This window comes from Ischnura elegans, chromosome 8 (assembly GCF_921293095.1).
Source record: "Ischnura elegans chromosome 8, ioIscEleg1.1, whole genome shotgun sequence".
Classification (NCBI taxonomy): domain Eukaryota; kingdom Metazoa; phylum Arthropoda; class Insecta; order Odonata; family Coenagrionidae; genus Ischnura; species Ischnura elegans.
In genome coordinates, this window is record NC_060253.1 from 34,761,128 (window position 1) to 34,784,745 (window position 23,618).

General features: G+C 35.8%; 1 protein-coding gene across 2 annotated transcripts; it reads left to right on the forward strand.

The window, feature by feature from the left end:
• The first annotated feature begins 3,766 nt into the window (after positions 1-3,766).
• Positions 3,767-23,425, forward strand: LOC124164585 (LIM and senescent cell antigen-like-containing domain protein 1). Of its 2 annotated transcripts, XM_046541988.1 has the most exons (9): positions 3,767-3,983; positions 4,158-4,213; positions 5,297-5,407; positions 8,464-8,576; positions 10,248-10,440; positions 13,969-14,110; positions 17,307-17,423; positions 19,027-19,168; positions 19,897-23,425. In XM_046541988.1, the coding sequence occupies exons 2-9, from the start codon at positions 4,206-4,208 to the stop codon at positions 20,094-20,096; spliced, it is 1,026 nt and encodes a 341-aa protein (XP_046397944.1). In that variant the 5' UTR covers positions 3,767-3,983; positions 4,158-4,205; the 3' UTR covers positions 20,097-23,425. The 2 variants fall into 2 exon arrangements, with proteins under 2 accessions (XP_046397944.1, XP_046397943.1); XM_046541987.1 differs by having other exon boundaries at positions 3,767-4,213.
• Positions 23,426-23,618: the final 193 nt, after the last annotated feature.

Below are 23,618 nucleotides of genomic sequence, written 5' to 3' on the forward strand. Positions count from 1 at the left end.
GCGTAATTACCCAGGACATATTAAATTCATGGTGAGGGGGTAGGGTGGGCAGTCCCGGATTATGAGGGTCAACTACCTGCTGGAAACACGCCTGGGGTCGATGGAAAAATATCTTCCCCGCTCATGTTCCCTACACAGTGGCAGAAAAATTTTGATGCTGCCGCAGCTAAAGGGTTAAAAGTTATACCATTAAAACATTGCATCCATTATCATTGCCCGCCTGCTACTGCTGGGTGCATGAGTTTATGGAAGGTGAACTAAGCTCTTGAATTAAAAGTGTCCGGTTTAAGAACTAATGAAGCAAATATTCATCCTTCGAATTTTTTTTTCTATGAACTTGACTCATTTTTTTCTCACTGAACACTTTGAAATCCCTGCTCTTACTATGAAGGTCTGGACAGTGAAGAGCTTCACTAAAACTGCACTTTGTTTTTAATCCATGCACATGTTGTGTTTCTTCCCAAAAATCTTAACACGGTGATTCTAGCGATCAATATACTTGCAGAATCACTCATTGCATTATTTATTTTGGGTAAGGCGTTCATTTAATAACAAACCTTTTCTTTTTGAAACTTACCTCTCTCCATCAATCTTATTTTCTTTGTTTTGAGATGGATAATCTTGATTTGTAATAGCTGTCAGTCACACATTTGTGGATAGATGTTTTTTTTGTTAAGGTTTGGGGATTTTTCACATGAGGGGTGCTTTTTTGAGGTGTTCTCATTAATGATAGTCAAATTTTGTGGCTTTCACCAAAGTATGTAGATGTATGAATCGCTGAAAGACTGTTAGGATGAAACAGGATGCACAGATTATTTAGCCTGAGCAAAAGAGGGCTACTCTGATTTTACAATTTAAATTATTTACATTAAAAACCAGCGCGAGTTCGAATAAGCTGCTACTAAATAAGCATTTTTATTTGCCATTGCATAGAAACTAGGGCATTCAAATCACGCTTTCCGACTTGATACCAGGACAGCCTTCAACTCTTGTGGGAAACCAGGAAAGTCGGGGACATAAATGTTGCCTAAAATTTAAGGGATAATTACGATTAAGGCAGGAAAAATTGTCTTTGCTGTGAAATTTAAATGGTGATTTTTCCTTATAAGGATTGTCTCCATTATCCCATTCCAAATGTCATTCTGATGGTTCTTCATATCTGCTAACATTCATTTTTGCATCACGAATTTATGTACCATATGAAGTTAGTTATATTGAGTGCAGAAGATCCCTGAAAAGTCACTTGTTACAGCTGGTTCCTATTCAAAGTGGAAAATTATGCTTAATTGCACATTTATATACATCCACAACAAAATTCTTCAATACTTAACAGCTAATTTAAGAAATAATTCCATTCCCATAATAATTGAAGCTGGCCAATGCATGCCAATCAGTTGGAATGGTGTGAAAAAGCAAAATTCAATTTATTTGCATGCTAATATGTATTCTCATTTTATATTACTTTTATCTTGTCTCGTCAGTCTTATGTGGGAAAAAGCTGATTGAGCACAATGGCAAATTTTTTTAATTATTAAGCTACAAACTTTTGGTAACTTAGCACGACCACCTCAATTACCGCCAATCAGCAACTAGTGCTCAGGCATGTTGCGATCCAAAAGATAATATTTATTCAATGGGCTTTCGCCCTTTTTCCAGTTTACTGAAAAATATTACAGAATTATACATGAGAAAGTTAACATTTCTGAAAATGACTGAGTGCACAAATGAAACTTCAACAGTGCAGTCACAGTCGAGGGGAAATTCCAAGGCTGGAGTTGATTCCCCTTGTTTGAGTTGACTACCTTGAATGCACCTTCGTTCCCTTGCGAAAGTAGCAGTGTCTTCATTCAGAACTGTTGCTGAGCACGTGAGCAGAGAAATATGTAGCAACTTCTCAACCTAGAGAAGACGACTGTGGGCTAAGTAAGGGCTTTCAGATCTAGCACACACCACAGATTATCTAGAACCAATATTTGAACTCAGACAATTAGCAACGAGATGTTATGCACGTAGAAGCCAAAAAGATCACTCCCGAAAATGACTGAGGTCTACATTAGGGTCAAATTCATAGGGAAATTCCATGGAAGTAGTACTCACTCCTCATGGGGCCTGGCTCATTAGCGCAAGGCTTGATTGCAATGTTCTGAAGAGGAAACGAAGGTAAGAAAATGAAGGTGGTGCCACCAGGATTCTGGAGTCCCCACAATGCTTCCAGGGAAAGGATGGAGGCAGAAGAGAAAAGTATTGAAGAATCTTACACCATCATTTGGCCTACCACTAGCAAAACCAGTTCACTGTTCCTTGGCAAGTGGAAGACCATTGTATTAAAAGAATGATCCTGAGAAATTTCTCATGCTGAGGCTGTCGAGAAATCTCAAAAGGTCAAGCCCCAGCTGATGAGTGCCATTTTGAGGGTTCGCCCCTCAATATTTGTTTGAGGGTTGATGGAAGAAGTCTCATAAAACATGGATAATCACCACAGATACCTTGGGTAACTATTAGTTCAGTAGCACTACATCAAGTTGGTTACTGAGGGGCAATTTTGTTTTCATCTGCTTCTAACTTTGCGGCAGTCCCCGGGCAAGGAAATAAGACATGAGTGGATGATATCGATTGCTAATACAGGAGACTACACACAAGGTTTCATTTGTCTGCTAGGATGGTACCTACCTTGTTTCAGTGAAATGAGCATACAACATGCAGTAAAAGTTAAGTGCGCTGTTATCCAGAGAATTATATCTCTTGGATGACATCAGCAGCAGAATTGACTCTTCATATAGTTAGTGCAAATACGAAGACTTGTTACAGGCAGATGATTTCCCTATGCTTTTCCACACTGGACAGCTAACCCAAATCCCTCAGTACAGTACTTCTGTTGCTATGGGTGGTACTACATGTTGTAATGGACTTTACTGTAATTAAAGGTGTAGCATGTCCATTCTTGTTATTATAGTAAATGCATACATATGGTTATACATATATGAACATTTTCTAAGGAGAGACTAGAGGCCATTGCTCTGTAAGAATTGCAGGTAAAAATAAATTGTTTTCTTATGTGCTGCCAACAAAAAATTGGCTGAGGAACTACTATTTCAGTCATTTCTATCAGGTTTGTCAATAATCGCTAAAAGCTTCGCTGAATGTGTTAATGGTGACTTTTTTCATAAAATCTGATTTTTCTTTCTGATTAATGGGATTATTAATAATTAGTATTAATCATTATGGGGTTATTATCAATTGCTTTCCTAACTCTGAATTCTACTCAAACACCTACAATGATTCAATGTTGGATCACAAAGCTGCAACTCTAGAAAGAATGATAAGTCATAATTTATATTATAGGGTACTATATTAATTCATAATGTAATTCCCACACTGAGGTGAGATGAAATATATTTAGCATTGGATGGAAGTTGGCAAGTTATGTTTTAGTATGCAGCTTTAAATAGGAAGGGAGTGAGAAAAACAAGTAGATTTATAAAATATCATTGGCCTAAAAAATGTTCACATTCTAAATAAAATAAGTCAAGATTTGTTAATGTCTGTATTTGGATAAGGAAGTGTTGTACGAATAAATATTTCATATTCTCCTCATTTTAGAAACTGGAAAAAAATAAATCAATAAATTTGTACTTAATAGGGGCATGAATGAGAAAAATACACTCAGATAGAGCATTAAGAAGATTTTTTAACGATGCTTGGGCTAAGGTTTAAATTCAGATTTCCCGGGTATCCCAAAATGAACCGAGATGACGCACTACAGTTCATGCGCAAATTGCGTCCTTCACTTTTGTTTCTTGCGTTTCACGTTCATGAAAGAGTAATTAATATATTCTGTACCTATTGTTAAGTACTTTACTCTTCGGATTAATTTAACTGTTCAAGACGGTTCCTTGAGAGTTTCTCTTCGGGCGATTTACCGTACGTCATGAGATCGCTAGCTAATGTCCAAATATGGAATGGGTGTGGTGTGAACTGTTAAGGTTTGTGAGAAGTTACGTCAGAGATCTCTTATAAATTCTGTTCTAATTGATTTCGGTAGTGTAAAAAGTAAAGTGATTTTAAGACTAACTGCTTTAAGTAAAGGTGCAACATCAGTGCTTCGTTTGGCGATAAGTTGGATTAGGCCAAATTTGACATACTTCGATCTTTTTTAGGGAGTAACTGGGAGTTCAGCTTCTTTCGACTCAAGAATTCAGTCACCAATGCCTGGGTATGTATTTTTGCGTTTATAATACTTTTTTTATTATGTTTTGTGCCGTGAGTCATGCATCTAGTAAGATATATTTCGTACCTTAGTGTGGCTGTCGGCTCTCCTTTCGTCATGTTTTTCTTTAATTATAATTAGGAACCTAGAATTTACGATTGCATGAAATTACTAGGATATAGAAAATGTAATTGTCAATTCATCTCCCTATATTCGGTATTTAGCGAGTCGTAGAAAATGTATACATACCTTAAGAATGCCTGTACTGCTTACGGAGCTCTACTGCTCAACTCCCCATGTTCAAATTAGGACATAAGTGACGATATAGTGTGGCTAAATAGCCTTTGAATGATTTAACATCATTAACTACGATGCACATCAGGTGAAGCCGTGTCATTACCAATTTTGCTTGTCGCGCCTCTGCTTATCTTCCCTCTGTTATCAGCAAATGCTCTTATCTCCATCTGAGTATACCTGTGGCCGTGCTAATTTTTGAACAAGTTAATACGAACCCGTTATGGCTAACCGTGGTTATAAGACTCCTCATAGTGATCTCAAGCCTTTAGGCAACAGTGATCTTTACCAAAGACGAATGAATAAGTCCTTAGAACTTCTTCAGATTTCGGATAAACCTACTTCATCACAGGATGAACTTAATGAGCCAAATGACTACGAGGATATCTTAAAATGGCACGAAGAAGATGCGCCTACAGCAGTTTTAAAACTAACTGGTGACAGGCCTGTTTCTAATCATGCTACCCAACAAATTGTGACTCCTCTTGATGAAAAAACCATTAGAAAACCCAAGCCACAGGATTTTCCTTCCAGGTTAGGAAATGTTGAGGATCCTTGAGTTTTATTGTGATTACGAAAAGAATATCATAGTTGCAGTTCTTATTTTAGCCGAGTGATTTGAAAACAGTATTTTTCGGGCTCTTATGATGCAAGAACCGATGGACCTTCTTTCTGTTTGTGATATTTTCTATGTACTTATACTAAATGAACTTTTTTCTATTAGAGATATTCTTGGAGTAATACATTTAAGGTATGAGTTATTTCCATCTAATTAACCATCTGTTCATATTTCAGCGTAACAATGTCTCTGGGAAATATGTTTTGCTCCCGTTGTGGGGAGGGCTTTGAGCCACATGAGGAAATTGTGAACTCAACTGGAGAGCTTTGGCACACACAGTGCTTTGTGTAAGTAATAATACATTAACTTTTATTCTTGTTAAATTATTATTCCATCACATGAAATTTGTTCTTCAAATGTCTAATCACATTAAATTTAGAAATTGTGAACTCTAATACTTTTATTGAAAAGTAATTTTGCAAGACCATATTAGACTTAGCGAAAATTCTGAAGTGTGTGTTGAGACTGAGAAAATTCAATTTTATTTCTTTATCTCCGGCCGTTTTCAATATTTGGCCATGCAAAATTAACCAAAAAATGGTCAACTAGGCATGAACATAACTTTCTATAATCCCCTCAATGAGCAGTCTTAGTTGAGCTTGGGAGATGGGAAAAGTGTCAAATGATTTCAAAATGAAAGTGACTAATTGTGAAAAATATGTAAACATGGGCTGTATATTTCCCCTTGCAAGGCTGAAATGGGTAGTAATCTGACAGAGGTGATCAACAGCTGTGGTAAAGACAATGAGAGAAGGGTATAGAAGGAAGGAAGGTGGCTGAGTTTAATTTGTATCACGGGTAAAATAAAAATTTAATCGTTAAAATTGTGAAAAGTTAGGCCAGTAAATTGGCCTATGACTTTGTTTGCATATCCAATAAGGGTTGATATGTTGGCCAGCTGGAAGTTAGAGGGTTTAAATATAGCACTCATTCTACTGATTGGGACACTGGGTCTCAGTCCCTTCACCTTTTGTTTAGAGCAGCATAATGTGATTGGGGTTTCTCTTTGCCCTTTCTTAATGGAATGAATGTCTTTAAGCTGTGGGTTACATCCTCTGCAAACAAACCCAAAGCCTGAACTCTCCACGTTCGGGTCGTGTGATTTCCTTAGTTTGTGTTAGTTCCACAATGGACTAAGAATCAGAGAAAACCCCTTTGCCCACCTTAACCCGCTGCCATCCCCATGCTCACCTTTCTTTCCGAATGGGTGGTTTGAGGCCGAGAGATGATTGCCCGGCTGGCAAGGCGAGCAGCCACAAACAGCCACCTTCATAATCCATTTGGGTATGGAGATGAAATCAGATGGCCAAGGGACCCAAATACGGAGAGTTCAAGGCCTTCACCCAAAGTTATCTGTTCTACAATTGCATGTACAGCATTTGTGTATTCTCATTACCATTTGACCCATTTACCGCAGAATTGACCTATATTTTAATATGATTAGTACAGCGACCAATGAATATTTTAATAGGGTGGTTTCCTATTATTTTGTTACTGCCTAAATTGAAATATTATTCTTCCTGGAGTACCCATTTCACACTCTTAGATTTTCGAATGACGATATCTATTTTTTGCGATTAAATGAAAAGTGAAAATTTTCAAGCGCGCGAAAACGCGACGGCTAAGTAGGAATGCTGGGAAAAGTCAGTGTGTAGTATTTCTGGTTCCTGCTGTGGCAGTGGGAGGTGACCTTGGGGCGAGGCTTGAGCGCTGATAGGACGCAGGCTGCTAGCAGGTAGCGCTTGGCTTAAATAAGGATTATCAATACCCTATCAAACGAAGGAGACTTTCCGAACTTAGGTAGTTTTAATGGGTGATTATTAAGACATGTTTCCCTGAGCTCTGTGCCACATGCATGCATTGGTAGTCTCAGACAATGTAGAACTCCTTTCTACTCGTGTAGAAACTAGGTCCCTGAGACGTCACATGGAGTGGAATCGCATGGGTGCCAATCTGGCCTTTTTCAAATGAGGTTAAAATTGACCATTGCCATTCGTCTAAACTGGGATTTTTTAAACCAAATAATTTGTATACATATTATGAATACACTTATGGTGGGTAAGGAAGAGCAATCAATGCATGTTGTTTTCTTTGATGAAGGAAACTACCCTATTATACTATTATACCTTCAGATTCAAGTGGCAGTTATGTCCCCAGGCTTTCTTTAGCTACTCAGCAAATGTCTCTTCTTGGTGAATAGAATACCTGCGAAAGCATTACTTTTTAAATGGAGTGGAGTTAGTTGTTAGAGTCATGTTTGCTGGTCACTCTTGTAGTCCTGGCCTCATAAAAGGCAGGTCAGTGACTGTCCGAAGATGAAGATATATTGATTAAGAATAGCTGATAGAGATAGGCTTTTTATCCATTACCTTCAACTATTATTAAAGAAAATATCATACTTATCATCATATGTTAAGAAATATACAGTGGAACATCGTTAAAGCGAGTACGGGCTATAGCGAGACCCCCGCTATTACGAGTGATAGCCGATGCGCCGTCAATTGATCCTGTAATAAGCATGTTAAAAATTTTGTTTTTACGAGGCCCTTTTGGTGTTGGCTCTCGCCATAGCGAGGGTTTCACCGCCGGAAAAACTTTCACCAAGACTCCTTAATCTCTGTAATTGCTAGCGATCTGTTAGAAATGAAGTTAATGGAGTGCTCAGTCTCAAATTTATGTGGTAAACTGTCGTTCGATAAATAAGTAGTTAATTTTGGTGAAAATATTGTGGCATTAGCACTCGCGAATGCTTGATCTTATTTTGTTCCTTGGGCGGCAGAAAGCAGTCGTCAGCATACCCGCACACCCATGAGTTGCATGAATAGAAAGCATTTGATGGCAGACACCATGGCCAAAAAAACACCAAACACGTCTAAGCGAGAAAATAAAAATAAAGGAGTAATATGAGGTACATTGGCTATTATTTGCACCACCTCCGGTAAAGCGACAATTCGCTATAGCGAGTGTTTATTGGTGCACCGTGGGGTGTCGTTTTATCGAGGTTCCACTGTACTTATTTTTTGAGTGAGAAATCTCTATTGCGATTAATCTCAATTATTGAGGTTTGGCTACATTTTGTCAATTTACTGTGTAAATATTTAAAGATTTATTTTGAAAACACTACTTTAATTAGTCACTGCTGTACATTTTGTTTTTCCATCGAAAGTGAAAATAGAGTGGCTCATCTTGAACTCTAATTCATCTTACATTATGTTATCTTATATATGAGTATGATTTTTGATATGCTAAAAATGGATGAATTTCAGTTTAAGTTAGTTATGATTAATGCTCAAAGTTTGGAGTTGTAATTGTCAAGTAATATTCCATTATCTTTTGTATACAGATGTGCTCAGTGTTTCCGCCAGTTTCCGGGAGGAATATTTTATGAATTTGAGGGCCGAAAATACTGCGAGCATGATTTCCATGTTCTGTTTGCACCATGTTGTGGAAAATGTGGTAGGTAGAATAATTATGAGTGGAACGCACAGTGATTTATAAAAAATATTTTCACACTTGTACTTAGTTTTATCTTAAGTTTTGATTGATGAGGTTAAATGTTTGATATTTATTTCTTTCTTCTTTCAAAATCTGTTGTGTGATAGCCAAGTTTTAAATATTTATACAATTGTTTTAGGAACTCTACATTTTAATTTATGAAATCATGATTTAGTTTTTTAAATTTTGTTTTTTGACTTGTATTTTGCTTGATATTTTTTTTTCATGTGCATGTACTCCAATGTTAGTATTTTAAGCATGAGATTTTCCTTGTCTATACTTGTATATTACTTATTATTTTAAGCCTAAATATTATGTATTTATGTTCAATATTCCTTGATGCTAATATCTTTTCAAAATCATTTGCTATAGGACAATTTAATTTAATTTTGGCTCAAACGGCCATGTAATGGAAAGAAATTTGTGGAATAATTTACATAAAATGTTTTCCAGCTATGGAAAAGATCTCAATATGAATGTGGTTTTTAAAAAATAAATGGGAGAAAGTAATTAAAAGCTGATTTTTCTTTAGTATCTCTCAGAATGCACTTTTTAGACATTTATCTGAAGATTGAGTTCTTTGGAAAGTGAGGAAATTCATGTTGCTTCATAATAGTATCATGGCAGTAACAGTTCTCCTGGCATTTGAGAAGTAGGGATGGTACTTTAAAGTAATTATGTACTTAACCATGATGCATATTTAGTGGATGGAATTGAAAATATATACATAATGACAATGAAAAATATAGTACAGTAAAACCTCTATGTAGTGAACCTCTTTACATCATAAACCTCCATACTTCATACCACCCCTATGGTCCCGTCAGATTTACATGTAAATGTATAGGCAAACCTCTTTGTAGTGAACCTCTTTATCTCATGAAACCTCCACGTATCATACCAAGGAGACACCCCTGAGACTGCCTAACTACCTCTGCAAATCATACCAAAACAATTAGAGACCATTAATGCCGCCCTAATTAGTACATGGAATGACAATAATGAGCAATAAATGTTTTATGCTTATTTCTTTTCTTTTACACCTTTAATATGCTGTAATTTTCATGTTAACCATTAGTTATGGCCATTTTGTTCCACATGAGAGCATATCTAACAGTAAATAAGAAAAAAGATATCCAACTATCCTAATCGTTTTAAGTGACTGTTGAATTAAGAGGGATCATATCGTTCCCTTGAATCATGGTAAAAATCATGCGATAGCACTCACTTTCTGTTTTCATTAAACACTGTTCTTATCTGAATAAAGTCCCCCCTTTTTTCCCAAATATGCCTGTGGTAATAGTAAAAGGGGGACTATATTCAAATGCATTTTAAAATTTTTTCCCAAAACTGAAGCCTCCAAATTGGGGGGGGGGGGGACTATATTCAGCGAAATACGGTAATAAATTTATGTTCGCTAATGCATACATGTTTATTTAAACGTATAAATATAATGGTTTAAAAGACAGTTGTGCCTTTCATTTCCAAAGGATATGAAAAAATGGTGCCTATCACTAAAACCTCTCTATAGTGAACCTCCATACATCTAATTGCCCAAATTTTGGTCCCCTCCATTACAATGTAAGGAGGTTTTACTGTAATTAAGTTTGTAATAATGATCCTACTTTTCAGGTGAGTTTGTCATTGGTCGCGTAATAAAGGCAATGAATGCCAGCTGGCATCCGAGCTGTTTCCGATGTGAGTCCTGTGACAAGGAATTGGCTGACCTTGGGTTCATCAGGAACCATGGAAGGGCTCTGTGCCATCAGTGCAATGCAAGGGAGAAGGCCATTGGTCTGGGGAAATACGTCTGTCATAAGTGCCAGTGAGTATCACTCTTCATTTGAGTCTTATCACCAATTTCAAATCCAACTGAATAACTTTTTGCGAAAATACTCCTATTATGTGATATGGTAGTGCAGGCCTGTTTTCAGAAATCTGTGTGTGTGGGGAAATATGTCTGTCATGAGTGCCAAAGAGTCACTCTTCATTTAAGTCTTATCGCCAATTTCAAATCCAACTGAATAACTATTCACTAAAATACTCCTATAATATGATGCAGAAGTGTAGGCCTGTTGTCAGAAATTTGCTTCGGGTGGGAGGTGCTTGGGTGGTATGCGGATTGTCTGCAATGGTAATTTGTTGTCAACTCCCACACATCAGAAAACAATAAATTAAGCTGTAAGTTTAATTTGCATAATGCTGTAATTTAAAAGCATCATTTGTTTTCACTGAAATAGCCATTGTTATCAGGGCTTGGTCTTGAAATACACCTGATTTTTTTGCAAAATGTTGAACTTAAGGGCTCTGGCAGTAGTGCTTAATATCATTCCAGTTTGAGCAAATTTCAAATCTGAGACCCTGATATCAATCCTAAAGTGTAAGTAGTTGAGAGAAAGTAGGAGAATAAGTGTCCATGGGCTGGTCTGGTAAGGGGACATATTGCGAGTAGTAGCTACAAAGGGAAATAAATTCGGTATGTACCCAATGTAAAGTTCAGAGTGAAATAATTTGTATTAGACTTGTATTAAAATTGTCCCAGAAATCCAAATCCCTTTATTGGAAGTTCCTCATTCTGATAACTTTCTACTTCAAGAATTTTCTGTTAGGGTAGTTGAGTTTTTGATATTCTTCCTTTTTTCACATTCTTACGACCATTGCTTGGAAGCTAATTAGCGGAACTCTGTATATACTGGCTTCATTTCGAGGTCATTACAGTTTCTAAATATTTCATTCAGGACTATTTCATTTTGGGCTATTTCGCTGTCATGTTGAGATAATTCAAGGTAGACATCTTATGGAGGAGGCAGTAGGTAATGAGTATCCATACTTATATCATTTTTGTGAAGAGTGTGATAATTTGATAATGCCTGTGTTTTTTCCCTCACATATTAACATGTGAGCTGAGGTTTTATAGAATATGTAGACTGTTATATAAACTCAGCTATTTGGGGAAGCTTGCCTTTCCACATAGTTTCTATCTTCTCAAAGTGTTACACCCAACATTAAAGACAACTATTCCTGTGCTCAGTAATTTCTATACAATGAAAAATATTTACCCACCAATCAATATGTTTTGCACTGGATAGCATGCTGGAAAGCAAAGGAATTCCCCTGGGAAACCAAAAGACATTTTTTATTTGCTACTTTGTGAACTCTTTAAATAGGTACAGTGAAACCTGCTTTAAGCAGAGCCTGACTTAAGCGGAAACCTGTCTTATCCAGAAAATATTTTTCGTCCTGGTGGTCGCAATAGAGTTTTGTGTGTATTGGTGCCCTCTGTTAAACAGAAACTAAATCAATTCCCGGGCACATGTGTCTTGATTTAGTGGAATTGCAAAAAATAATGCCAAGGAAAATTTTTATCGTAAGGAAATAAAATCCTAAAATGAGCCTCCCTGGAAAACAATCCTTAAAATGGAACCAGCCAAAAGTGTCATTGGTTCACAAGTTTATCCACAATGCCATGCTGTTCTTTCATAATAATTTCATCTACATGTAGAATCTAAAAAAGAGTCAAACCAATTGTGTGGAATTCACACACTTCCATCAGGAACAGTCCAGGGTGACCTCTACCCTAACCTATTCAAATCAACCTTTGGGTTAAAGTATTGACAAGGGACACTCGGGAGGTGTACTCGGCAGAGTTTAATCAAAATTGGAAGGAGGGTAGTGTTTGATGATGAGATCTCAGGTTTGAAATTTTCTGTGCCTAAAGTCTATTGAGCGAAGATATTAGCGGTGTGAGCACAGTGGGACAGCAGTTGTGCTGGCCCGGAATCTTCCTTCTAAGATGGATGGGATTTGTGAGACGAGAGATGAGGATGAAAATCATTGGCTTGATTATGCATATAATTTTCCTAGCTTTGGAAACTTTAGGGACTTAAAGTAACACTTAAGATCATACAACTGCTGAATGAAATGAATAGGTTTTTTACTTAAATGACTGTTTATCTCTTGCATTTCATTAATATGATTCTCAATAGGCCATAATTTTCAGTAAAAATTTGAATACAATCCCGATCGAAATGAATATAAATTCCAAATTTGGGCAAAACAATTAATCAACGAGTAGTGTAATTGGCAACTTATGCTCTGAAATTTTTAGAAGTAACATCATTTTCGATTTCATCTTTTCGTGATATGTGCGAAGATTTGATAGAGATAGTGATAAATAGTTCATGTATTGTGATCTTCATAAATGGAGCTAATTTAGGCATGCATATAATACACCCCATGCTCATGCTCTTCAAGTTAACTGAGGGTTGGTAATCTCTACCAATTTCCTATTTCTCTGAAATTTGGAGTCATATGGTCTTATGAGTAACTACTTCCTGTGATGAAATCAGCATTCTCTTATCAAGCAGTTATGTTTCCTGCTTCTTTGTGGCAGGGTAGTCACTCTCTTGGAAAAAAACAGAAAAAAAAACCTGAGAATCAAAAGATACTAGGAAAAATCTTGGACAAACCCAGGATCATTATTCAAGTTTATTAAAAATATTCTGATTTCATAATCCTTAAAAATAAAAAAGAAAGGAATCCAGACCACTTAAGTCACACTTTTAAATGAATCAGTTGGAAATTTTATGCAGAAATATTTATTTAATTAAAATCTCCAGTTCTAAATTGCTTCAATCCATGAAAAATGTCAAGTAATTGCAAGTATAAATAATATAAATTTATTTTAAGGATAAGTGATTGGGTTTAACAAATGTCATGCAAATTGGATGCGTGTGTCCATAATCACTTAAATATTTTTTCAATGATTTTGGTATTTATTTGCAATCTGCTGTGAGTGCATTTATGAAAACACATTGTTTGTTATGTTTAAGACCTCAAAAATGTGTGTGAATACAATACAATCCTGATCTAAGTTTATTCGAGGGGAACGAAATTGCAAACTTCACTTAATGAGTACCCGCCATTTCTTTACGTTTTAGAATCTGTTATGATTAGAACAGCTTTCTATGAATAAAAAAAATACAATTTTAAGTGACTTAAAGGTGTCGCATATGGAAATAAAATTTTTTAATGGATATAGTGTGCTCTTCCCCAAAACCGTTGCGAAACACTTTTCAGATAACATGTAAAGAAATGGGAAATAAAATGAAATATAATGAGCTATTTGTGGATGATGTCTTAATACATATAACTATAATACCAATTATTGTTAGTGTGGATGGATATCAAGGTCAGAGAGAATGGCTTATTGGGGAAAATTTTTTGTTGTAACTTAAATCTCCCTTTCTTCTCCCGGATTATTATATAGAAAAGTAATTTTAGGTTTGAGAAAATGACGCAGTTATTACTTCTGTATTTTCCCCTGTCTTATTCATGTTATCTTCCCTTATAGTGGCATGATTGATGACCGGCCTCTACGATTCCGTGGGGAGGTGTATCACCCATATCATTTCAACTGCACTGCCTGTGGTACAGAGTTGAATGCGGACGCAAGAGAAGTGAAGAGCCGCCCTGGTTACTCAGCAAATGACTTGGTATGCTCCCATTTCCAAACTTATAACCAGTAAAATGTGTCACCAACTACAGTGGAACCCCGATTTATCGTTCCCGCATTCATCGTTTTCCCGCATTCATCGTTCGCCGCTCTTGGTCCCAAATTAAGTTCCATAAGGACAATGTAATTTTTTCCCGCATATATCGTTCCCCGAAGTATCGTTTTCCCGCATTTATCGTTTGAAGATCGCGGTCCCGTCGTATAATTTTCCCGCATTTATCGTTTGACGAAAATGAGACGAAGTGTTTACTACGTGTTACGCTAATAACGACAGACACATAGTTTGAAACTTCCCCAGGAGATTGAAATACGATAGGTAGAAGCTGAGTGCCGTGGCATAGTTACATTATCGCATTTCCCAAGATCCGGTATCCCCCTCCATTCAGCACTCGCCTCTCCCCGTCTGAAGCTTTCCTCTTCTCCGAAATAAAAAAAAGATCCCAGCTGGAGCAGGGATCGTATTACGAAGACCTTAGCTTCGAAAGAAAATATCAAGTTACTCGAGAACAAAAGAAACCTTTTTCACGCTTCCCCCTTTCTAGACCGCTGACTTTTTTTTTAGCTGACTCGCTTCAAAGATCCCCACCTCTGAAGGTCAACTGCTGCATGAATCACCGATTAGCCCAAAAGGATGTAAAAATGAATTTCGGCAATTGGTATTATACTTCTATTACATTGAGATATTAGTGATGTGCACGTAATTCAAAAAAGAATGATACCAAACACGACGTATTTCTAACGTTAATTAACCATTTTAAGCAAGAAAATAGTTGGTATAATAAGATGGTGATTTCTGTCAAATATCGATATCCTCGCAGCTGATAGTGAGCTTCACGGCAGTTGAAGCGGATTTTTTTTTTAAAACAGGGCGTCTGGTTACAATTTACGAGTTATGCTACAAGTCTCACCTGTCTGAGGTGCTAACGAAGCGATGTCTTCTCAGGATATTTTGTTTCTCCCTACTAGCAATCTGAATTCATCTGCTCATCTAGAGCTACGCTACTTATTGTTAGAAATGAGTGGGTAAGTTGCCTTCTCTATAGGATAAAAAATTTAATTGCGCAGTCATATGGTCATGCTTCACCCTCTGCAGTAAGCTCTGCTTACGCCGTACGCGATAGCATTAGTGCCGAACTTCACCTCGTACGAGTGGTTCCGTACTTTCCAGGGTGGGTTGACTTAAAACCGGCGAGTGTTTTCCGTGTGGGTTCAATAGAGTCCGGTTTCATTTTTATTAGTTTTATTCTTATTCGTCTTCGGACCATGGCCATTCCGAAGACACAAGTGAGAACTTTAAAGGATAGACTGAAAATAATTGAAGACGAAGAAAATCCGGGCTAGTATTGCGAGAATATTACAGCACGCCTCGTTATGTCCGCTAGTACATGACGGCAGGGGTGGGGGTAGAGCGAGATCCTTGGTGAAAACAAGAAGTGGGATGAAGCCGAGGATCAGGTGGGCGTGCCGCTGACGATTAACGCCACATTGCCTCAATCATATTAAAAATTCAATTGCCAGAAAGGAACATTTCAAATAATAAACTATTTTTGGCCTTCTTGATCCATCTCATAACCAATCACTGCGACGGCGAAATCAGTTGTTTGAGGCATAACACGCACATTTCTCTCGTAAATACATGTACTTGAAATGGCATTTGATGGATAAGAATTTTTACATCAGACAGAAATGCATAATAGCAGTGAAAATTTCGAGTGGAGTGCAAACATTTTTTAGCAAGGCGGCTTGTTCCTTAAGGATATTTGACAGATCAGAGAGATAAGTCGAATCAACAATATGACCTAAGTGTTTCGATAAAGTAATAATATTCCTGTAATCAGCTAAAATCTTTTTTGAATCCACTATTAAATGTCATAATTCGCAAAAATCCAGCGTTTCCTGGGACATAGGCAACCCGGACAAACAATCCCGCATTGATCGTTTTCCCGCATTCATCGTTTTTTTCATCCATCCCCCTGAAAAACGATAAATCGAGGTTCCACTGTACTTATTCTGTTGTTGGTAATAAAAAATGTTTACATATTCATTGTGCTAAACTCTTATGTGGTATTGTTGAGATGGCCTACTTTGACTTTTTTGCTCTTATATTTTGTGCATTCGTAGATAAAACCTTTTACATGTATTTATTATTCATTAGTTCAAATAATTAGAAGACCAAGGGCTGTGTTATCTTGAATTATCTAAAAGATTATCTAGAGATTATCTATCATTATAGGGTAACTGTGGAGGGTCTTGCAGTAAAATATTTTTTGTCTTTAAAAATAATTGTTTTGATGGCAAAAAATTAAATGAAACTGTAAATTTTTGCTAATATCAAAATAATCATCATTTATATCGTTTAAAAATATCAATTTGAGATTTAATCAAATATAAGAGACAGTAACTATTCACTCCAAAAAAAATCAGCAAACGTAGACAAATGAAATGTAACTTTGGCAGTGAAAGACAGCATTGCAGCCTACCATGATCGTATTATCAATTCCTTGAGGATTTGAAATGTGTTTACAGTAGAACCCAAGAAAATTTCATTGGAGAACAAAAAAAAAGCTTCATTAGTGAGGACGATTCATATGTGAGGTTTTTCGATAACGGAGCACGAAATCCTTTTCAATTGGGTCTGCTATGTTTCCAGGATGCAATTATTCATTTCGAGACAAGAAAATGAAGCCTAGTAATCGTATTTACTCACAATCAACACCACAGATGATGTGTTAACTTAAGAGATAACTTTGCATTCCTGAACAATGTTTCCCATGGTTGAACGTCTTGGTCAAATTGCTACATAGCATTTCTGGCACTAAGCTGCAGGGCTGATTTATTTATTATAGTATTCTACCGATTAAGGAGGGTTTCCATGGAGTATTCAAGAAGTGATCTGGAAGCCTCCCTTTCCTTCCAGCACTGCCTTCTTTAATTCATTGTAAGGCCTACTCCCTTTCAATCTATCTAAAAATCCTATTCTTTTCCTTCCCCTCCCTCGTTTCCCTAACATTCTACCCTCGAACACCATTTTCAACATCCCCTCCCCGCTGAGTACTCCCACCATCCATACCTTCTGTGTCCTCGGTATCTCATCTAAAAGCTGCCTCTCCTCCATTGTTGTTGCATAATATCCTTACTTGTGAAATTTAAGTTAATTACAGTTTTATTTCTTTCAGAATGAACTCTACTGCCTTCGTTGCCATGATAAGATGGGTGTTCCCATATGCGGTGCATGTCGCCGACCTATCGAGGAACGAGTTGTAACAGCCTTGGGAAAACACTGGCATGTGGAGGTAATAATGTGGTTACTCTTGGTTTTCAGCATTAAATATTATTTTTGAAACACTGTCTAGGCTAGTGGCTACTTGGAAATATTACTCTCAAAGGTGCAAAGATATGTTAACATCAGGATAAAATTCACCGGACAGTATTTTACAAAGAATTACAGTAATCCCACTAATCATTGACCACTCTATATGAAAATCCTTGATGCATTGCAATATAATCTAGTTCCCATCATTCTGTAAGTACGAAATATAGAGGAAACCTCCTTTTTTTGTACCTCTTTGCGTCTTAATTCCATTTTTAAACTGTAAGTATATTCTCATCTTGTGAATCTACTTCCAGGGAATAAAATATTCAGTGATAAAACTTCTTCTTGATCCTTCTGAAGATTTCTTTGTGAAATGTTACCTCTCTTGCTACAATTTAAACCTATCATTTTCACCTCTCCTTAGTATTGACCTGCATAAACCGTTGATGTAAATTCAAATCTAGTATCAAGGGGATGTAATGCAAATATGTATTGCTGGGATCTCTGATCTTTGATAGTGAATATCACCATGGGTACTTCTTTATGTCTTTTCTATAGCCTTCATAAAATCGTACCTTTATTTGTCATATAGCCTAAATTTCTCACACTTGCTGTCTGATATTTGTCTGTTTTTTCGTCTGCTCTTTTGCTGTGTAATTTCAAACTTTATTGTGATGGTGGCAGATTTACAGCTCATTCTAACCTTTCTGACAATATTTGTATCCAATCCACGTTCAAAATTATTTATTCATTACTTGAGAGACAATTCAGATGCTACTTTTTGATTGATAGAAGTTATACTCCCGGGTTAATTTGGAGACTTTATTCTTGGGACTAATTTCCTGTGCTATGTAAAGCCTTGATAATGTTCATTGTTGGTCATGATTACAGTTTTCAGGCTATTAGATTTTATAAAAATTATTTCTTTTATATAATTGCTATGAAATGTATGCTTGGGAAAACCAGAAAAAAACCTGAGGATTAAAAGATACTAGGAAATATCTAGGCCAAACCCATGATCATTACTCAAGTTTATTGAAAATATTCTGATTTAATAATCTTTAAAAATTAAGAGAAATGAATCCAGACTATTCAAGTTCTGTCTATCAGACTATTGATGAATCAGTTGGAAATTTTATGAAGAAATATTTATTTAATTCAAATATTTAGTATTAAATTGCTTCAACGCAGGAAAAATGTCAATTAATTACAAGCATAAATATAAATGTATTTTTAGGTAAGTAATTTGATTGTAGAAATACAATACAGATTGGATTTGTATGTCCACAATTACTTCATTTTTTTCTTAATTATTTAGCTAATTATGAAATAAAGATTTATGAATGAAATGAATTTTTCTGCTTAACATTTCCAACTGATTCATTAAGAAATGTCACTTTAAAAGTCTGTATTCCTTTCTCTTTATTTTTTAAAGTTAATGTAAGCAATTGATAATTTCACCTTTTAATGTATTATAATGTGTTATAAAAATATATTAAGTAAATCTTTGGTTTTACAAATCTTGATTTAGTGTAGGGAAGAATTCTAAGACAACTCTAAAATGAAGGAATTCTTTCTTTCAGCATTTTGTGTGTGCCAAGTGTGAGAAGCCATTTTTCGGTCATCGCCATTATGAGAAAAAGGGTCTAGCATATTGCGAGACTCATTACCATCAGCTGTTTGGCAACCTCTGCTTTGTCTGTAACCAGGTGATTGCTAGCGATGGTTAGTATTTTCCAGCACTAATTTTTTTCTTGATTTGCTGCTTGTTTTGTTATGTTATAATGCCAGATTTTCTGCCACAGTGAGGCGGTTTTCTCATTTATAAAAATTAAGAGATTGTGTTCACTTGAAACACTAAATATTGAATTAAAAATTGAAGTGCAGTGGAAGTTCAGTGTAACAAATGCTCTCAATGTCTTGGAAATGTTTGTTATGTTGGGACTCATTTAAATAATATAAATTATACGTGAAGATGAAGGTTGAAGCCCCTCAATATCCAATATTATCTCTACTTTCCGTTTTTTCTTTGCTTTTGTGCTGTTTGAAAGAGGTGAAAATCTATTTTTAAGAATGGCCTCATGATTTTTCCATGAATTCTCATAAACTAAAATATTCGCTTTCTGAAGTATTCAAGAGTTTAATCCTCACATCAATCGCTCAGAACTGAGTTTTTATATTCTGTAGAAATTATGTTTTTTACTTTCATAAAAACTAAAGGATGGCATAGTCTGTTGGCTAGCGTGTTAAATAAATTATTTTTTGGGTGACTTCTTTTTATTGAAATGGTAGTTTGATATTCGTAAGTACCTAAGGAATTTCTTCTCTAGTATTCCCCAAAGATAGGTATATTTGTGTTAGTTCATGGTGTATACTTAGGTGGTATACTTCGTTTATTAATTGGCCGAAATCTTAGTTTTTCACTCCAATGCCAATGCCTCTTTATTTCACAGTTTTCACTGCTCTCAACAAGGCATGGTGTGTCCATCACTTTGCATGCTCAGTGTGTGACCAGAAAATGACCCAGAAGACCAAGTTCTACGAGCTGGATCTGAAGCCAGTGTGCAAAAAGTGTTATGATAAGTTCCCTCAAGAGTTGAGGAGGCGCTTGCGAAAGGCCCATGAGCAAGGTCCCAAGAAAGTGGTTGCCTAAGGTCCTCGAAAATTCTGAGGTGGGAGCAATTCCTCAAAGGAAAATTCACTTATTCATTAACATAATGATACTTATTATCTTCATGAATCTCTGCAGTCATCCATTTGGAAAATTGAATCTCTTACGTAAACTTGAATTGATGGATGTGCGAATGTAAAAAATTGATGGATGGTGTCGAAAGAAGTGAAAAGTTATGTGACATCCGTTGTGTGATTTCGCTTGTAAAACCATGTATCTTCTGGTTCAGCTTGTGACATCTAGTCAAACAGCTGCTATGTGGCTACACATTTAAGGATAGTGTGTAAATCAGTGGGTGCTGCTTATTCACACTGCAGATCATTGTTGAAAGCTATATTAGCGTCAATTCCCTTTTTTTAAAATTATTTTCGTGATGTATTTGCACTTATTTAATGGACATTGAAATTTATTTCTTGACTTTAAAAAAATAATTGTGCAACCCTTCTATGTAATTATAAAATGTCAAAATTTTAAACTTGATTCCTTATCAGTCCTTGTATTGAATAACAGGTGTTTTCAGATTGAAGTACACTTGAAACTTTTTTGCAAGAATATTACAATTCTGATTGAGGCTACAAAAATGACCTATCTCCAGAAACTTTGTTAAAAATTTCTGTCATCTGTAATTCCTTCACGAAGTTCTTTTAAAAGTAGCTGAAACAAAACATGCACCTGTGACCAGCTTTTCAATAAGTGGCACCCATAAATTCAATTAGTTTTATTACAAAGCTTTTATTATCCAATTTTTGAGGTTAGAACTTTTCTCTGCAGACAAAATTATGTTTTTCGTACGTTACGTTTTGTCTTAATTGTTTCTTAAGATTTTTCCAAATTTTGTAGTGTGGAAGAAAATGCTCTGTGTAGTACATATTTTTATGTAAGAAACCATCCAGTGAAAAGGGGGGGGGTCTAGGGGTTAAAATCTCCCCATCCTTGAATTTGGGGAGAGTTCAGTCCAATGTGAAGCCTCCAATTGAACCCATCCGTTGAGTAACCTAAATAGCCATGGTTTGTCTTATCCAATCATGTGCCCTGGTCTCATTGTGTAAAGTTATGGGATCTTTTATTTTTTATTGGTGCAATCTTGTAGGATTGTATTTGCCACATGGGTGGTAAATTATTGTGTTCATGTTTATATGAAAGGAATAGGAGAGCTTAAAGTTTAAGCTTATATGGCCTCAAATAATATGTATGTGACATTATTTTCCTCAGTATTTTTGGTAATTTTTTGTAAATGACTCCTTCACTTCTGGTGAATTAGCTTTGTTAATTCAGAGACATTTCCTTACATTTTTATTCTATTTTATCTGAATAGAATGAATCCTATGTTGTCTTACACACCTATTGTTGTCCAAAAGAAAGAGAATTTTGAGATTTTAACGAAGTCTCTTGAATGATTTATATTACACATTGACTGTTGGGCAAGTCTATTGATGTGATCCTCCACCAGTGGTAGAGCATGATGATTGAGAAGCTCAGTCACTAGCATCATAAATGGTGTTACAAAAATAGTAAGTGGAAAAAGATCAAAATGCCACGTGTTTCTTTCTTCACTTTAGATGCCATGTTAAACCAACAGGCTCATTTGCCAGTTTTCGTTCACTACTAATTGTGTTAGAGTTCCAAAAATTAAGGGATCTGTGTGCATCCATTTTTCGATCCTTTGCCTACTGCTCTAGCTGTTCACAGTGACAAATTGATGTCATTAAACCTTTTGCAGATAAGTTGATGTCATGAGCTCCTGACACCTCTCCTCAGATTCCTGTAGGTGAGGCTCAAGTGACTCATTGTTATTTACATTCTTGCGACAAATTAATTCAGTCAATGAAAGGTTCTTCTTTAACGAGGAAATGAACTGGATATCAAATGATGTCAGCAACTTTTGAAAATTGGGCGGCACCTATTGGGTTGCTGCATTTTAAAATGATGGCAGAATGAAGAGAGAGAGAGAAAGATGATGTCATTATAAAATGCTGTATTTTTAAAATGAACAAATTATTACGTGAATGAAATACTTCACGAAAAAAGCATTCAATATTAATGCATCTTTCTTGAGTTTTCAATCAAAAGTTAAGTCACCTTTTCTTGCTGTTGTTTAAAAAGCGCACAAAGTGAAGCCATTGATTTTTTAAAATCATGAATTGGACTCAAATTCAGAGATTCAAACAGATTTTGTCTTTTTGTACCTTTCCCAATCATTTGTCTCCATCATTTTGCCAATTTGATTTTTGTGAAGCTGATTATATTGTGGTGCTTATTTTCATTTTTCACTGTGTGATGATCTGGCATTTACACCCTTATTCTCCAAAATAAATTGGTTACTGTCATCAGAGTTAGAAAGCTCCAAGAAATGTGAAGTACAAAACAAAGATATAATATTGATTATGAGTTCCGTGTAAATTCAGGGACTTCCTCAATCTTATTTTGACAGTAGACCAACGAGTAGACTTGGTGGTGTGGCTGGATCTTTTCAAACTCTTGTTTTCATATTTCATTATTATTTCCCTCACTAAATTTGAGGATTCTGCCAGTGTGTAAATTTTAGGCCTATTTGTGTTCAAGACTTTAATTCATGGGTGAAATCATTAGAGACAGAAGTAATTTATTTCAAGTTATTTATAATAAAATCACATGACGTTCAATTAAATGTCTGTTTTCACCTCCCCAGTAGCAATGAGTATTGTATTGTATCCATAGTACATACTAGAACATTTGTTTACCCTTATCATCATTTTCTAATTAAACTATATGTGGTTTTCATAGTTTTTAGACAAGGTCATGTTTTCAAATTTGTGGTAAGAGGAAAGAACTGGCTTCTTATACTTCTGATCACTAAATTATTAGATATTTTGTTAGCTTCCTCGATAATTTGTCAGTGACTTTATCAAACTCTCATTAATTTCTTCTGTGTTACTTTTGATGTGGTATGTTAAATATTGTCTCTTGACTAATGTTATGGGTTTAGCATTAACTCTAAAGGAGGTATAGGTGATGCATATGAACCCATAGGTAGCGGCACTTGTAGTTCATTTGTCGAGCTGCCTAGGCGAAGCAAATATTTAACAGAATTTTATTTATTAACATCCATTAACATGAGCATTATCTTTGTTAATGCATATTGGTAACAGGTCATTGTGAGGTAGAATAAGAATGTTCCTATCTCTGTCTCATTTTATCTAATCATGTTGTGGTGGACTCATTAATTATAATCACAGTGAGTTGGTTGATTTTTACTCTCTACCTCATGGAGTGGAAACATCATCAGAGGATTTTAATTTTGGGTGGTATCATTTGATATGGATTATGCTTTATCTGCATAAAAAAATTAAGTCTTAACTTTTTGCTGTTTCACCTTTTAATTTTTTGTTGTGTCACAGTAAACTCCTGATTATCCAGGTTAATGAAGGGGAGAGATGGCACGAATAATCGGAAAATGTGTATAATCCAAACTTTTGCTTTAATTTTTTGTATTGTTCATAATTTACAAAAATCAAACCAGACATT

Excerpts from the sequence above, each read along its gene's own strand:
- LOC124164585 (XM_046541987.1), top strand. Across the intron at positions 8,577-10,247 it reads ACCATGTTGTGGAAAATGTG|GTGAGTTTGTCATTGGTCGC; the intron begins GTAGGTAGAATA and ends CCTACTTTTCAG. Across the intron at positions 14,111-17,306 it reads GTTACTCAGCAAATGACTTG|AATGAACTCTACTGCCTTCG; the intron begins GTATGCTCCCAT and ends TATTTCTTTCAG.